Here is a 17695-nt window from a genome sequence, read left to right as displayed (position 1 = left end):
TGATAAAATCCATGTCTTCGAATGAAGGCTATTAGTCTGTTAATGAAGAGCTGACTAAACGAAAAATGTTATTTTGTGTACTGAAGTTTCAAACAAAGCTATCCTTGCTATTTAGATAATAACTAAGTCTCTTGGTAGCAATTTATCATTTGGCCCTGTGACAGGCTGTAATAATGGGGTTGTCACGGCCAGTTTGGGGTTGGTATAGCTCAATACTGCAGATGCCTCTTCCTTTATTATTTGCATGGGGAAAGATGTAAATCGTAAATTTTACGTCCTTTCAAGTGTAATAATATATCGGCCTTTTTAAAAACATGTATTTTAGGAAAAAAAACAGGAGTACTTGTGGAGATTTCAAGACTAGCAAATTTGTACTCTGAAACCATGTATTTTAGGGGCATCTTTATTTCAGTTGCAGTACAGCATGAATTATATAAAGGGACATAATACAGTAGAAGAATTTCCTGGTTCCTCTAAATGTGTGAAAGCTGTCTTTTTATGTATACCAGTGTCATGTCCCTATTGCCATATACTCTTGTGCAATGTACTGTCAGTCTCTGATGTATCTTCATATTATGGAATTATGGTGAATTGGCTTTCCTGGCTCTCTTGTGACTGCTCTTTCTGATTCCATTCCTCCAACTCCACTTCTTAAATCAAGTTCACAATCTGATTGCACCAACATTTTTTTCCATCTTGTAACTATGGTGAATAAGGAAATGTTTGGCATCTAGTTAACTTTTCTGTGCATGCTTACACTTGAGTAAATTTTGAGCTTCATAATCCAAATGTTCAGGAATAGTTGCATGAGTCAGCAGTGTGCCCTTGTTGCCAAGAAGGCCAACGGCATATTGGGCTGTATTAGTAGGAGCATTTCCAGCAGATTGAGGGAAGTGATTATTCCCCTCTATTCGGCACTGGTGAGGCCACATTTGGAGTATTGCGTCCAGTTTTGGTCCCCCCACTACAGAAGGAATGTGGACAAATTGGAGAGCGTCCAGTGGAGAGCAATGAAAATGATTAGGGGGCTGGGGCACATGACTTACGAGGAGAGGCTAAGGGAACTGGGATTATTTAGTCTGCAGAAGACAAGAGTGAGGGGAGATTTGATATCAGCCTTCAACTACCTGAAGGGGGGTTCCAAAGAGGATAGAGCTAGGCTGTTCTCAGTGGTGGCAGATGATAGAATAAGAAGCAATGGTCTCAAGTTGCAGTGGGGGAGGTCTAGGTTGGATATTAGGAAACACTATTTCACTAGGATGGTAGTGAAGCATTGGAATGGGTTACCTAGGGAGGTGGTGGAATCTCCATCCTTAGAGGTTTTTAAGGCCTGGCTTGACAAAGCCCTGACTGAGATGATTTAGTTGGTGTTGGTCCTGCGTTGAGCAGGGTATTGGACTAGATGACCTCCTGAGGTCTTTTCCAACCCTAATATTCTATGATTCTATGAAACAAATATACTTATTTTCTATCAACGTGCATTTCTGCTGGTGATTTAAAAGTGTATTGTGCACATGTATATGTGCAGTTGAACAAATGCATAAGAAATCATTATTACTTTATCTCTCTTGAAAATACAGCCCTTTAAAATCAGTGTGTGTGTTCGTTTGCAGGAAGTGTAGCTTCATACCAAGCTCCAAATGCTACACTCCGAATACTGATCTTGGCTCCAGGTGTTTGTTCCTCTCTCGTGGTTCAAACAGTAACATGGTGGTCAGGAAACAGTTTACAAAGGTATTGTCCATATTTATAAAAATTGCATGACTGTAAATGGTTTCTCTTTATTCATAAATTCATGAACTAAATATCAGTTGAAAAATGCTTAAAATCGAATGTAGCATTGTGCAATAATTAAGGCCTGACAGTCACTATAACACTTGTTACAAAATGCACCAGGTACTCAAGAATTGATTCTGTATTTACAGGTACAACAGGATCTGGGGATTCATACTAGGGAAGATTCTTCTACTGGTGCTCCGAATCTGGTATACTTCACTAAACCCAATCTGGAGCTGTCAGACTGCCAACACCGTCATATTGATGTTGGGTTTCATAGCAGCTGTGGAGCGAATTTACGCAGGTAAACATATTACAGTAAAAAAAAAATCAAAAAAACTTATGACAATATCCAAGGCTTAATGCCGCACATAGACAAACATTAATGTCTTTTGTAAAATCAGCTACTGTGCCTTAATGCATCAATACATTTGTATACTTTATAAGGTTCTTTTACTTGGTTTCAGCTGGCAGAATTAATCCCTCAATAAAGAGTGTTGTTTTTTTTCATTTAAATGGGCTGTAGTACATGGATGCTGCTAGCGATGCCCATTGCTAATATTAATAATGCAGCAGTACACCTATTGTGTGTCCCCTGAAGTGTGCCTGTTTGATTGGTTAGAGCTGTGCCTAAATGGAGTGGCAGTAGATTGTCTCAGACAGTGCTAAGCTTCAACCCAAAGACTGAACTACTGTTTGATAGGGTACTAGTCTGGGAGTGAGGAGACTTAGGTTCTATTCCCAACTTTCCTGTTGATTTGCTGTATGACTCAGGCATGTCACTTAGCTAGCCTCTGTTTTCCCATCTGTAAATTGGAGATAATGCTTATATTTGAAAGGTGTTTTTATATCTATGGAGGAAAAGTACTATATAAGCACTAAGTAGTATTGTACTCTATTAGATGTGGTCTTTCCAAATCAGGGCTGAGGCATGTTGGCAAGGCAGAGTGGGGAGGCTAGTGCGGTCACTGCTTATGCTGTGTCTGTTTAGTGGCTTAGTCCCAGGAATGGCTGACAGCTATGGGAAGTGAGTCTGGCACCTTTCATAACAACTAAATCTACTTAGAAAAACTTTTAAAAGAAAAAAAGTTGTTAATATGTGCCATGTTATCCACATAAACTACCTCCCTATAGTAGATAGTTGCACTTCCCAAAGCTTCCTATGCATGGCAGATTTGCCACACATTGTTGGCCTCTTCTCTGTGCTTCCTATTTGGTGTCCTGCCACTTGCCTTTTAACCAGCCACATATCACGTTGTGAACAGATTTTTGTGCCTAAGCTGGTAAACTTTCAGGACTGTTTTGTGATCCCAACTGTTTCTTCTTAATAAACCCCGCTAAAAAGATTTAACTTCTTTGCAAACATGTAAAGTGTGTGTTCATGTCACTATTCTAGACACAGATAGTATGAAGCAAGAAGCAAACAAGACTGGTGATGCAGCAAAAGAAACCATTCCTAGATCTAACTGGCTTTTGTCAGGAGCGGCTTTTGGCAGTCTGATGTTCCTCACATTATGGATTTTTGGAGAGGTCTCACTCGTTTCTAGGTGGGCTGTGAGTGGACATCCATACCCTGGGCCAGATCCTAATCCATATGGGTGAGAAGTGTTTGTTTTTTTCATTCTTTGTAAAGTAGTAACTAAAGCACCAATCCTGCAATGAGATGCATGTGGGTACAGGGTTATTCCCACACAGAGCTCATTTCAGGATTGCAGCCCATATCTATTAACTGGAGGCGGTAATCAGAGAAGGAACAAAGTCCTTCTCCATTATTCTTGTTCTCAGATATGAATTGCCTAGATTGACCCTTACTGGTCTGGTTTGAACCCCAAAGCGTGTCACTAGCACAATTAGGCTCTGATCCTTGACTGGGTCATCTGGGTTCTACTGGAATATAATTTGGTATTTCAGCTATACATCTGATTTATGACACTAAAATATTTTAAAATTAAGACACATCATTCAATGACTTATTAATGCAAAAGACTTTGCTATAAGGTACAGTAAATTAACCCAGTTCTGCTCTTTGTGATTTAAAATGGAAACAGGATCAGGCACAATATAAGTAAACTCAAGAAGCAAATTTATAAGCTAACATGAAATTGGATCACTTTAGAACTACAGATGCAATAAAGTTTGCTCATCAGAGTTCCAAAATCGAGAAGAAAACTGTATTAGTTATCTTGTTAGTTAATTAGTTAACTCAGCGTAGTAGTGGTTTTAGTGTCTCTGATAGCTTGTGGCTTAGTGTGCAAAAGGGTCACACTATATGGTCCATTTGTAGAAACTATGAAAATATTTCTCCTCAGCCTGGATTTCTCCCCTACCCCCTCTCCTTTTCTTTTTTTGTACCTGATCTTGCAGCGATGTGTTAATGATGCTGCTGAACCTGCTTCACATGTATTTCTGTGATTAAAAACCCCTGCGATACTCTAAACTGAGTACTTTTGGTTTCACTGCAGGATGAAATGGAAAGCGAGCTGTGTACAGGGTAAAGATGTGTGTGTGCTCAAATAAAAGTTCTCTAATAGCAAAAGAGTCATTAAATATTATTGGTAACTTTTTTCTGCACAAATGTTGTCTGTTTAATCTGAAAGTCCCTCTTTCAGTGTTATATATTACAAGATTATAGTGATGTGTATTTTTTTTTTTAACAGAGGTGCAGTTCTGTTGGGACTGGCCCATGGAGTGATGCTTTCCTTTTTGTCTTTGTCTTCTATCACCAGTTTTGTTTGGTGTCTTACAGGTATGAGCAAATCTGGTGTGGACATGCTGCATTGCTTTATTTCCAATACTTCACCTAAATCCCTCCCTTTTTGTTTGTGCCCTCATGCCTAAAAAAGCATCTTATTTTTCTTCCTTTCATGAGTAGATGCTAAAGAAAATAGTTTGATTAACAAGTGGCATTGGTTTTCTATGTGCTGCCTATCTGATCCCGCCTTTCCTCTGTACCAAATGTATCACTTTTATTGTATCTGTACTTTGTAGGCCAGTGGATAAGAATCATGAGCCAGAGCTCCACCCTAGTGTAAATTACTCCTTCTGTAATTTACAGCTGCTGGGGATCTGGAGCCCTTGAGTGCAGTCTGTTCACCTTTCATAATATGTGTGCACTGTGGGGCTGAGCCTGCAAACACTTACACAGAGTGTAGTCGTACTGCAAAGTCAGTGGGGCTACAGCTGGGAGTGAATGTTGAAGGTGTCCCCTCACAGGTTACCAACCACTGGGCAGTACAATAAATGCAAACATTTACTGTTTAATCAGAAATTCACTTTGGGGCAAATCCAGCTCCTGCTTCCATGGCTGCAGAGATTGTGTCTCTGATTCTGCCGGCATACAATGAATCACTGGATGCTGGGAAGGCACCAATGGCAAATGGATGGTAGGGAGGGGCTGTTGGCTCTAGACCAGGGGTGGGCAAACTATGGCCTGGGGACTGCATCCAGCCCTCTAGACATTTTAATCCAGCCATTGAGCTCCCACAGGGGAGCAGGGTGGGGCTTGCCACTCTGGGCAGCTCCCGGAAGCAGCAGCATGTCCCCCTTCTGGCTCCTACATGTAGGGGCAGCCAGGGGACTCTGCACGCTTCCCCCGCCCCAAGCGCTGCCCCCACAGCTCCCACTGGCCGGGATCCATGGCCAATGGGAGCTGCAGGGGCGGCACTTGCAGACAGGGCAGCGTGCAGAGTCACTTGGCCGTGCAGGAGCCAGAGCGGGGACATGCTGCTGCTTCTGGGAGTTGCGTGAGGTAAGTGCCGCCTAGAGCCTGCAGCCCTGACCTCCTCCTGCACCCCAACCCCTTGCCCCAGCCCTGATCTCCCTCCCACCCTCTGAACCCCTTGGTCCCATCTTGGAGCACCTTCACATACCATGAACTCCTCATTTCTGGCCCCACCTCAGAGCCTGCACCCCAACCCCCAATTTCGTGAGCATTCATGGCCCTCCATACAATTTTCCCACCCAGATGTGGCCCTCGGGCCAAAAAGTTTGCCCATCCCTGATCTAGACTCATGCAATCCAGTGACTAGCATCTCCTGCAAACAGGCAACAAATGACATTCCAGAAACCTGTGGGAGACCCTGGAAGGGCTGCACTGCTCTTTGGCTGCCTGCTCACTCAGGACAGGCATATGAAGCCCATTCAGCCTTTCTGGAGGCCTTGAGAATTTCATCCATAATGAATGTAAAATGGTGTCGAAAAATGATCTCTACTTCATTGATCTCTGTATAACTCTCCCTAGATGTATTTAGAGAGAAGACAAGACCATGTTGCCAACCCCGAATGCTTAAAACTAATGTCTCCCCTACCCTTTAAGGAGATTTTAAGAAATAATAAAAAGAATCCAAGGTTTAATTTGCCTTCTGTTTTTTAAGCTGCATGGTGCTGTAGGATCACATTTTCAAGTTGTTTTCCACAACCACAGGGGCTAGAAACTTACTTTTATTTTTAATGGAAGCTGAGATTCTTCCTTAATCACTTATCTCCAAGAGCTGGGACTTTTAAGTAAAATACCAAATGTCATGAATGTCACAACAAAATCTTGAGATGGCAATGCTGCAAACAGAAGTTGTCCTAATAAATTCTATTGTGTTGATGACATTGGTATGGTAAAACAAACACATTCTGGCTCTATTGTTAATATCATTTTATTTGTGTTGTACCTCCATAACTTGTTCTAATCAAACATTGATTGGCTCTTGAATTATATCATGCATTTGCACTGTTAGAAATGTTAGTAATCCAGATTATCATAGAAAAAAGTTACAAACTTTTACTAATATTCATTATCACAAAACAACAGTTGTTTGGGTAGAAAAATATTTACCACCACAAAAATATTTTTAAAATAATATTTTACTTTTATAAGCATATTCCCTGTTATCAATATTGTGTTTCAGGCCAAATCCCACTGCAATCAGTGGGAGTGTGGTAAGGCAAGTACACTGCAGTCTGTGAAAGGTTAACAGGTTCCTGACTGTCACATGGCTACTCAAGTGGTGTATAAAAGCAAGGAGAAGCCCAGTGGAGGGAGAGAGAAGAGGAAGGGTGCATCCTCTCCCCACCTAATACATCCTGCACTGCCCTTATGTTATCACAAGGAGTTTTTCTGCAAGAGAAACTATATGGCTTTAGCTCTTGATATTTTCTAGATCCTCTTACCCAGCTGAGTGAACAGTTTTTAAGCAAATGAACTCAGAGTGTCTTTCATTGACTGGCTGTAAGGAAAAGCCATCCCTAATAATACTATATGGAGTGCCCATTCTCACTCCAACCACACTTATATTTTCCATTAAGTACTGTACAGTATATTTCTGGCTGCTATACATTTTTTTTCTAAGCCTTTTAGAAAACTGAATTTTTCAAAGCAAGCGTGAACATGAGGAGGAAAATAAAGTGTAACTGATCATGACTCACAGACACCTTTTTGTGTCCCTTCACAGGCATGGCATCTGCAGCTGGTCTCCTTTACTTAAAGACCTGGGGTGCAGCTATAGCAGGCAACATTCTTGCTGTCTTTACCATGTGTATGTGGCCTCGACTGACTGGACGTTTTGTTAGCTGTCTGCATCCTGGAAAAACCATGAGTACAGCCATGTTTGTCTATGTCCTAGAGATATTCTTTTGTGTGTGGTGCACAGCTTATAAATTTGTACCAGGAGGAATTTATGCTAGAGAGAGCTCCCACCTTCTTTTAGGTATGTCTGTGATCCTGAATTAAGACAACTAAGAAAATATACTTTTTTTTAGCCTCAAGCAGTCATTTAAAGCAATAAATGTCCTCCCCATGCACATCTCCCATTGACTTGAATGTGGTGGGAGTTATTCATGTGGAAAGACAGCCAGATAAGAAAAATAATTAAAAATTACAAATCGACTAGCTTCTGTTTTGTTTAAAATTAGTTTAAAATATGGGCAGAAAATAAAATATTCAACTTGGGGAAAATGTAAAATGGAGTGGAAATATTCAATGGGAAAGAAAGATCTAGAAATATTGTAAAAGAGACCTAGAGGTGATAGCTGCCAGTAAATATGACTTGAGTTTGCATGGCAGCAAAAAAGGCCAGAACAATGTAGGCCTGGGTTCATAGGAATGTGATCTCATAAAGCAGGGAGGTAAGTCTGTCTTAATGGCTCTTGTGAAAATTACATCAGGCCAACCTCATCTTTGCTGTAACTCCTCACCAACTCAGATCTGTGTCAGAAAGATACAGACCAACAGGCAGTACATTGTAGAAGAAGAACAAATGGTATGAGCAATGGAGGGACTAGCTTAAGAGTGAAATTCTAAATGCTAAATTTGTATCTTTTTAGAAAGTGACTTTTATGTTATGGTGAGAAGGGGGATACAATCTGGTGAAGTGAATGGTATGAACGGGTAAAAATTTCTAAAGCATTATTTAGCACCTATGGTAGACAAACAAAGCCATGTTTAAAAATGCTAGCTGGTTACTTACGGCTAACCATGGCCAGGTAAATGGTATTCAAATGTAATTGATTATATTATATTTTGACTGGGGAGTGGGGAATATATTCTTTATATACTTTACTTGATTCATGATTGTCCGGACAGTTTTAGGGTGCAGATGTGCCTTTGTTATCACTCTCCATCTTCTTAAATTCTCAGGCTGAATGTATGCTATTTCAAATACTATAGGAATAATTTTCAGCTTTTTATATATATGCGGGGTTTTTTTTTAGCTTTCTTTGCTCTTGGAATATGCTGGAGATCAGGAGATCCAGACTTCACAATTCATTTAAATTTTATTTTAAAAAGGTGTGTGTGAAGAAAGTGCTTATCAGAGAAGTGTCAAATACTTTCAGAAATAATGCTTTTACAGAGCACAAATGGTTATATAATCAGTCTCTATGACACTCCCTTGGAAATACACATTTGTGATTCTGAGGACATGGCCATTGGGTGATAATATAGAGGGGGCCCCAGTTTACAGTGCCTTCAGTTGGCAACATCAAAATTATGACCTGGATCTGTGGCAGTCAGTGGAGCTGACTACATCAGTTTACATTAGCTGAGGATCTGGCCCTCTGATTCTTCAGAGGAAGATCTAGGGAAGTTATGGTTTCTGGATATTTAGCACTACTCTGTTGCTTATAAAACTTTTTTCGTCTTATATCAAGAGACTGTTTACTACTGTATTTCCTCCCTAGCAGCATGGCTTTCGGCAAATGTCTTGTTTCTTCTGGTTTCTTTCAGGTGTCAATGCTATTTCCTGCTCTCTCCCCCTGTCCAATATCCTGCCTTTTTCTCACTGCAACCTGGGTAGGGAACTGCCATGTAGGAAATAATGAAAGTAAGATTATTATGTTCATTACTGTGGTTCTTCAAACTGATGAAACTGACCAAAGGCCTGATCCAAGGCCTACCAAAGTCACTCACTCTTTCCATTGACTTTAATGGACTTTGGATCAGTCCCCAACTGAGAGGGTGGTAGTGTGCCCTCTCATTCATTGAGCAGAAAACTAGCACTGTGGTTTGCAACATTCATAACATTAGTAATGTTCAAGAACAGCGAGGAAGTTGATGGACTGTTTTACTTAAAGCAACAACTCTGCTATTTAACAGAAATGAAACGTCAATTCTTGAGCTAGTTAACTACAGCACAAACATTTTAAGGATGCATGTTCCCTTTAGTGCACATTCTTGTATCCCAACAGAGCCCTATGCTGTATGCTTTATGCATCCAAGTTTCCATTGCAGCCAGTGGGATTCTTTGATGTATAAGGAATGCAGGATAATGCCTATAATGTTAATCTAAATTACATATATTGAGAAGAAAATATGCTCCTCAAATTGTATTGCAATAGTAAGCAGTTTGAAGCTTCATCTTGGCTTTTTAAATATGTCAATATATAGTTGTCTGTTCTTAAAAAGCGCAGCTCCCACTGTTGGCTGTCAAGAAGAACACAAATACATTGTTTGCCACATTCAACTAGCCTCTAAAGTTGGCTGTTATAGATCACTTACACAAGGTTAGAGGACATAGCTGAAAAGGCTGTCAGTTCCTATATAAACAGTGTCTTGATGAGCGAGCAGTGGATTTGTAACTCGTTCTGGATTCTAAATATCCATTATTATTTTCCAGCAGGTTATTTTAAGGTAAATCAAATTTTAAGGTATAAGCTGTTGTCCAGATGAATTCTAGTAAATTTTAAAAGGATTGGGCTGATGTGTATTGCTCAGCAGAACCATCCAGTGTCATTTATCCAGTGTGTATTAAAACATAAAATCTAAGGCCCTGATCTTGCATTTGGACATGGTACCCTGCAGTGCTCCGTTGAAATGATTGGGACTCTGCAGAAGCTGTTAGTGGAACTTGATGCAGACTCAGGGTGTAATTTTGTTTTATTAAAAAATCTCCTTAAAAAGAGCATTTTGGTAATATTGCTGATCTCCCAATCAGCATATGTATGGAGTAAGATAAAATCAAACCTATACCAGTGTTTTGGTAGCAAAATGAACCTGATAAAATATGTTAAAGTAGGAACAAACAGCACCCAAGAAGGCTAAAGTTGTCTCAGCATTTCCATTTTAAATAACGAGCCAGATCCTCGGGACTGGCCTTTTAGCACCCAGATGCAGTTTAGACTTGGGGGCTGCAAAGCTAGCTGTAAATTAACTTCCTGGTCCCTGGGCATTTGTCTGGTCTTAAGGAACAAACTAGAGCCGCTCTCAGTTGTGCAGGCTCCAGCAGCTCCCAAGAGATGCAGAGGAACTGTCAGAACCCAAGGGATGTCTGCAGAGAGTAGTGTAGAATTGTCTCTGGGATTTCTCTATGTAAAGTGATCTTTTGCGGGCTACTGCCAGAGCAGCACAAAGCAGGCTTAAAAGGGATGAGGCTCTGCCCCATTGTCTCTTTCCCAGGAGTTCTATACATTGGTCTTTCCATTTGTTCTAGGCATGTTAAATCTTATCTTAACAGGAATTTGTTAAAATTAGAGAATATCATTCTGGATCTCCATATTTTTTTGTTTAGAATAGGGTACCGTGAGGTTTTAAATAATTTGTGGGGATACTCTTATTTTGAAATCTTTACAATTTGTGGCAAGTTTAATTTTGATAAGCAATGAAGGTGTGTGCTCAGTCACTGATGGTTATTGTATACAATACATGTCTACAAGTATTTAAATCAAATGCAAAATTATGTCCAAAGTGTTACATACCTCAGTGGGTATCATGACATTGATAAGCGGGGCCATCCCAGCCAATATAACTTGTGTGCATCTATTGTATTACTATAGTTTGCAAATATAGATAAATGTAATTCCATCTGGGTAAGTAACTGTTGCAGTGGAAGCGAAAGCTTTGACTGTCCATAAACTTTGCATATGTAAATCCTCGGCTATAAGGTTGTATTATCACAGTCTCATTGCATTTAATAAGTAAAAGGTACATGAAAAACTAATAATGTTATGTTTGTTACAGGAGTTGTCATGTTGTTTGTTGGGCTAGATGAACTTATTGGCTCCAGGAAGAACCTTAATTGTATATTTCAAGTTAAAAGTAGCCATAAGCCACTATTCAAACAAAGTGAAAAATATATCAAACTATGTAAGTATAATTTTGCTTCCTTTCTTAAACTAAGTACCTCTAATTTAATCATACTGTTGAATTGGGAATATGATTTCAGTAAGAGAAAAGTAAAGCAGTGCAGGATTTTCCTCAGTCAGTTTTTAGAGATGTTTGTTCTGATACAGGGCCAGATCTTCAACTGGTGTAGTTCCAGAGCAATGCTGATTCACATTAGCAGAGGATCTGGTCCACTATTTACAGTATTTTTCTTATCCATTTGCAGGAGAAGTCATAGGTGCTGGAATTAGGGGTGCGGGAGGTGCTGCTGCATCCCCTGGCTTGAAGTGGTTTCCATCTATAGCGTTTACAGTTTGGTTCAATGGCTCTCGGCACCCCCACTATACAAATTGTTCCAGCACCCCTGGGAGAAGTAGTCTTAGCTCTCAAAGTGGTATCAACAAAGCATAAGTGTGTCCTTATTCCCATGGTAGTGACAGTTTTAAAACTGGTCTGAAAACTAAAACAAAATGAGAACATAAAGCTGTTCCCATTGATCTAACAGTGTTTATTTTTTAATTAACTGAATATTGAAATCATAACTGCTGTTGGCACTTTAAATCTTGCTCAGGTTTCATGCAGCTATAAAATCTACCGTCTGAATTTGATACTGGTAAAAGGGGCTAATCTGATAGAATTTAAAAGCAAATAAAACAAAACAAAAAAACAGACCAACTCAAAGATGATCACTTTTACTGCCAGTATCTTTTTACTGAAGATTCCAAACTTGAAAAATGACCTACCAAAATAGCTTTTTTTATGTAAATAAAGTGAATTATTGGTTGGCACACACATGTCCTAAGAGGCATAGAAAAATGTGGAACACTACTATATTGCAAATAGCATTAATGACATACTATAAGGTTTTAACAATTTTATTAGCGAGTATGCTAATGAAAATGATGGAGTGTGATCTTCCACTGATACCGAGTGGAAGTTTTAGGCACAGAGCACAGATCAAGGAGAGACTATGGTCCTAAATTATTAAAGTTGCTTTCTTTGCTGCCTTTGTAAAGAAGCCAATAACTAAACATTTGATACCAAGTAGGAAAATATATAACTGCACAAGCCTAAAATGTATGGAAGACAAAAATAAAAATGCAAGGACATTAACCCTGGGCCGGGAGAACAGGGGCGGTCTAGTAATTTGGCCGCCCCAAGGAGGGCGGAAGCCGCAGGGGGCGCGCTGCCGGTCCCGCGGCTTCATGGGACCTCTTGCAAGCACGCCTGCGGAGGGTGCGCTGGGAGGGCAGCAGGCGGCTCCGGCGGACCTTCCGCAGTCATGCCTGCGGGAGGTCCACCCGAGCCGCGGGACCAGCGAACCCTCTGCAGTCATGCCTGCGGGAGGTCCGCTGGTCCCGCGCCTCTCCGCAGTTATGCCTGCGGGAGGTCCGCTGGTCCCGCGCCTCCGGTGGACCTCCCGCAGGCATGACTGCAGAAGGTCCGCCGGAGCCGCCTGCCGCCCTGCTGGCAAAATGCCGCCCCAAGCGCGCGCTTGGTGCGCTGGGGTCTGGAGCCAGCCCTGCGGGAGAAACACTTTCAGAGTCACAGGGTCCGAGTCTCTGGTCTGTCAAGTTGCCTATGACAGCTGCACCCCTCAGCCCCAGCACAAGGAGGAGAAAGGGGCATGTAAAGCTTGGGGGAAAAGAGGGTAAGTGGTAGACCAGAGTTTCACTATGCCTCATTTGCTGTAGCTTGCATCCGAAGAAGTGGGTATTCACCCACGAAAGCTCATGCTGCAAAACGTCTGTTAGTCTATAAGGTGCCACAGGATTCTTTGCTGCTTTTACAGATCCAGACTAACACAGCTACCCCTCTGATACTTATGGCTTGCCAATTACAGAACCAGTTTCTCCTCCCTTGGTTTTCACACCTCTACTGCTAGAACAGGGCCTCATCCTCCCTGATTGATCTAACCGCGTTATCTCTAGCTTGCTTCTTGCTTGCATATATATACCTGCCCCTGGAAATTTCCACTACTTGCATCTGACGAAGTGGGTATTCACCCACAAAAGCTCATGCTGCAAAACGTCTGTTAGTCTATAAGGTGCCACAGGATTCTTTGCTGCTTCCTCTGATACTTGTAGCTTACACAGTATTGCTAACCCCACATGTTAAAAAAAAAAAAAAAGTTAAGAGTTGGACCTCAGAAAAATAATCAACCTTTCATAAAAAAAGAGTTGGATTGTTTTTATTTATTTTGGCCTTCTGGTTTCTAAACCTTTAGGATGCATTTGGGTCACATTTTGAAGCTTTTTTTCTGCAAGCCTGAGAGATTAAAAACTTGCTTTCATATTTTTTTTAATGAAGGCTGAAATTCTCACAAAATGATATGGTTCTATGAGCTGGGGTTTTAAGTAAAAATAAGACCAAATATCATGAAACTTGCAATAAAATTGTGAGTTGACCACCCTGTTCACCTCAGTGGCACAACTGGACATAGGAGCCTCACTGCTGTAACTTCTGTTGGTTGAGGATCAATGAGCTGCAGCCAGCTCCCTGTGGCTGCCATTCTCTGCTACAACTGAGCACATCTGAGATGTAGTGGAGAATTGGGATCACATAGTCCAATAATAGCTTTTTAGTTACATAGAGAATTAGAGAGAGAAGTTGTCTTAGAGGTTAGGGCATTAGGTCAGGCTGTAGGAGGCCTGTGTTCAAGTCCCTGCTTTGCCATCGCTACGTGCATGACCTTGGGCAAATCCCTTAGCCTCTCTGTGCCTCACTTCCCCATCTGTAAAACAGAGATGATGGTACTTCCCTACGCCTCATGGGTGTTGTGAATATTATTAAAGATGGTGAAATGCTGAGAAATTGTGGTAGTGGGGCATATAAGTACCTAGGGTGTAGTAAAATATCTTTATGGTCAATGTGAGAAGTTTTAACACCCCCAAAACAAAGCCATTAGCCTTGTTATAACTTCAGAAGAGTGAAACAGTAAAATACCCTGTCTCCTGGCTTCACTGCATAGCCTTGTCCTATCAAGCTGATATTATAACTTATTGCCACACTGACCTCTGGCTTTACTTCCCCGGCATTCCCAGCATTCCCCGGCATTTACTGCTCTTTGGTCAGTTTCTCCCTCAAACACCTTTGTGCTTTATAAGGCATGTAAATATGTGTCTTTTTTTCCCTGCCATTATTCATGGTAAAGTTTCCCTGCAGTAAAGTGTTTTACAAGAGTTTAATATTAATGTAAAATTAATTATACGTCAATTTATCACTGTTTAAGGATTTGATGAATGAATTGACTAGAGTTAACTGGGTTTTTTGGTAGGCATAATGTGCCTTTGTATATGTGAATTGATCACAAAGTGATTTAATCACTGAGTTATGAAGTGCCAAACCCTGAGAGTCCTTAGCTGTCCACTGCTGTGATTTGGCAGACTTCAGAAGCAACAGAGAAGCTATGATTTACGTTCTATAAGGTTTTAGTGCTTCTTCAAGAATCTGCCAATGTGTACATTTAGAAAAGTGCTTCTATGGAGATTTGGTAGGGACTGCATCTTTCTGAGGTCTGGGAGTTTTTAAAGTAAACTATAGCTATTTGCTTGGCAAGATAATATTAACAAATTAATATTTCCATACTCCAAAAGGATTTCTGGTACAGAGCCAGGAAAAAAAACAGAGCATTTTCTTTTTGCCTTTATGAATTTCTGTAACAGATTCTTCAGCAGAGATAATTTCAGCTATACAAAGGAAAGTGCTATATGAAGCCTGCTGTTTCTGCTTTGTTTTGGAGGACATGAATGCAAGGCAGATAGATTTTTCTTTTTAAAATATCCGCATGTATGCTGATGGGCAGATACTTTCTAAGTACTTACACTTCCTGTGTTATTGTTGAAATATGTGGAGATTTAACTATAACCGGACAGTATCTCCCATTCCGTGAATATTAATCCCAAGGAAGAGAATATATCCTTCCATGTTTAACTGAGACCATGAAATTAACTCTGCACTCTTTCCCTTTTTCTCTCTCACAACTAATTTCCTGTGTTTTTTCTGTTTCAAGTCTTATGGCTGTTTGTTGGTGTGGGTTTGCTAGGATTAGGACTGCGATATAAAGCTTATGAGAAGAAATTAGGCCAAGGGGTGAGTAATATGTTGGCTTTTTTTAACAAAGAAATATATTTTCAAGCACACTAACATCTGCAAATGATCCCTTAGAAATCTTTCCAGCAATACACAGCAACTACAAGTCACTCAGTATATGTATGGAACAGAGGAAAATGGTCTTGTGGTTGAGTCACTGGACTGGGTCTTGGGAGATCTGGTCTCAGTTCCTGACTTTGTAGCAGACTTCTTTTATGACATTGGGTAAATCACTTAGGGCTTGTCTACACTACTGCACTGGGTCGATCTAAGATATGCAACTTCAGCTATATGAATAGTGTAGTTGAAGTCGACGTACTTAAATCTACTTATGGTGTCGTCACTGCAGTAAGTCGATAGCTGATGGTCTCCCATCGACTCCGCTTGTGCTCCTTGTTCTGATGGAGTACCAGAGTTGACGGAAGAGCCCTCAGCGGTCGATTTATTGCATCTATACTAGACGCGATAAATCGACCCCTGCTGGATCGATCACTGCCCGCCGATCCGGCGGGTAGTGTGGACAAGCCCTCAATCTCTGTGCCTTACTTCCCATCTGTTTTTAAAAAAATGGGGGATAAAACTTCCTTTCTCCCACCCTTTGTCTGCCTTGTCTGTTTGAATTGCAGTTGCTTTCATGCAGCAACTGTCTTTCTTGCTATGAATACATATAGCAGCTATCACAATGGGGCCCTGATCTTGCTTGGGACTGTTAAGTGCTTCTGTAATACAAATAAAAAATAATGGGTGGAAAAAATGAAGACTAAAATTAAGTTAGAATTGCCTCCAAAGGGCTTGTCAGAGAGTAATGAATAGTGACACTATTAGTATGGTGTAAAACTGAGGAGGAAGGAAAGACAAGTAGGAAAAAGGGAATGGTCCAAAGAAAATGTAGGGCAAAAGAAAGGAAAATTAGACACAGCAAGAGGAGGATGTGGGGAGAGAGAACAAGTGAGAACCCATTGGACTGTAAAGTGTGGATTTACAATATAATGTAAACCCCAGGGCTTTTATGGTGTAAAGATGTTTTGGGGCATCTCCAGGATTGGGATAAATGTTTAAATTGCCTCTTCTTGAGAGAGTGTCTTTCCACTCTTTCCACCCTCCTTTCATGATGATGAATGTGAATGGTTGTTCTGACTTCCACTCTCTGATTGGGGGAATGATATCAATCTTTCCAGTGCCTCAGTAAAACTTTTATTATATAAGGTAGTCTGTGAGTACACTTTTTTTCCCCCCTTCAAGTTGGCTGATGCAGGGTTACTTTAATCAGGGCAGAATTTAACTCAAGGGCTAATGAGGGAGTTCATGTGCTTCACTGATGTTGATGCAAACAGTTGCCCATGTATTCATGACCTAAGAACGTGTGATAATGAAGCAAGCAAGTGGTTTTGTACCAAGCAGGCTGGAGACTCTAAACTCAGTGCCTGTAACTTGGCTGAGTCATAGTAGAATCTGTTCAAATTTGGTGAGCTGGGCAGTGTTGAAGTGTGTATGATACTGCATCAGATTCATTTCCAAGCTTCATACATCCCCCTTCGTGAACAGTACCAAGTTTTTATCCACATTATCCTTTGACCTGAATAAGGGTTACAGTCTTCAGTTCAGAAATGGAATGCTTTGATTAGACTATAGGATTTACCCACCTAACAAGCATTTTGTTTAAAACTGGATCAGGTGAATTGGAATAACGTTCTTTATTAGCTGGAATTAAATCCTTGATTTGAAAAGCAGTCACATGCTTCTTGTTTGAAATGCTTTCTTAACCATGACATGTCACTAGGCTGATGTTGCAGTGCTCCATTGCTAGTATGCATAGCAGTATAGGTTAACCACAGTGAAAATCTAAGCTGAAGCTGGTATAGTGACAGGCCTGTTGTGCTGCCATGGAGAACCAGCTTTTGAAAAGACCATGGGACTCTTACCTCACAAATTCATTTATACACGACAACAGGTCGGTCACTGTAGGGCTGCTGTGCTGTCTCCCAAGTCCAGGAAGGACTAATGCTGCACTTAAACTCTATTCAGAACACAGGAGCCACCCTACTTCCTGCAGCTCCCCTTAAGCTCTTATAGGAATCACCTGATCCCTTTCCAGCTGGATCTGATAACTGAACAGGGCTTGCTGGCCCCAGGCTCCCTGACCCTTAATGAGGCAAGCCACCTTATTAGTATGTCACTCTGAATGGAGCCTTTCTGACAAACTATTCCAAGTTAGAAGCATCCCTTCTCGATTCATTAAGG

General features: G+C 40.8%; 1 protein-coding gene across 2 annotated transcripts in view; it reads left to right on the top strand.

Moving 5' to 3' along the window:
- The window catches only part of CWH43 (cell wall biogenesis 43 C-terminal homolog), a 99149-nt gene that overhangs the window by 62317 nt on the left and 19137 nt on the right, over window positions 1-17695 (top strand). For both annotated transcript variants that reach the window (XM_039541690.1, XM_039541691.1), the window contains 7 exons: window positions 1614-1734; window positions 1926-2080; window positions 3173-3374; window positions 4434-4522; window positions 7218-7472; window positions 11219-11344; window positions 15375-15454. In XM_039541690.1, the coding sequence (XP_039397624.1) occupies window positions 1614-1734; window positions 1926-2080; window positions 3173-3374; window positions 4434-4522; window positions 7218-7472; window positions 11219-11344; window positions 15375-15454 (1028 nt within the window). The remainder of the gene's footprint in view (window positions 1-1613; window positions 1735-1925; window positions 2081-3172; window positions 3375-4433; window positions 4523-7217; window positions 7473-11218; window positions 11345-15374; window positions 15455-17695) is intronic.

Source organism: Mauremys reevesii, linkage group 5, assembly GCF_016161935.1.
Source record: "Mauremys reevesii isolate NIE-2019 linkage group 5, ASM1616193v1, whole genome shotgun sequence".
Classification (NCBI taxonomy): Eukaryota; Metazoa; Chordata; order Testudines; family Geoemydidae; genus Mauremys; species Mauremys reevesii.
The sequence above is the reverse complement of the archived record's forward strand: the minus strand, read 5'-3'. Positions and strand labels throughout refer to the sequence as shown.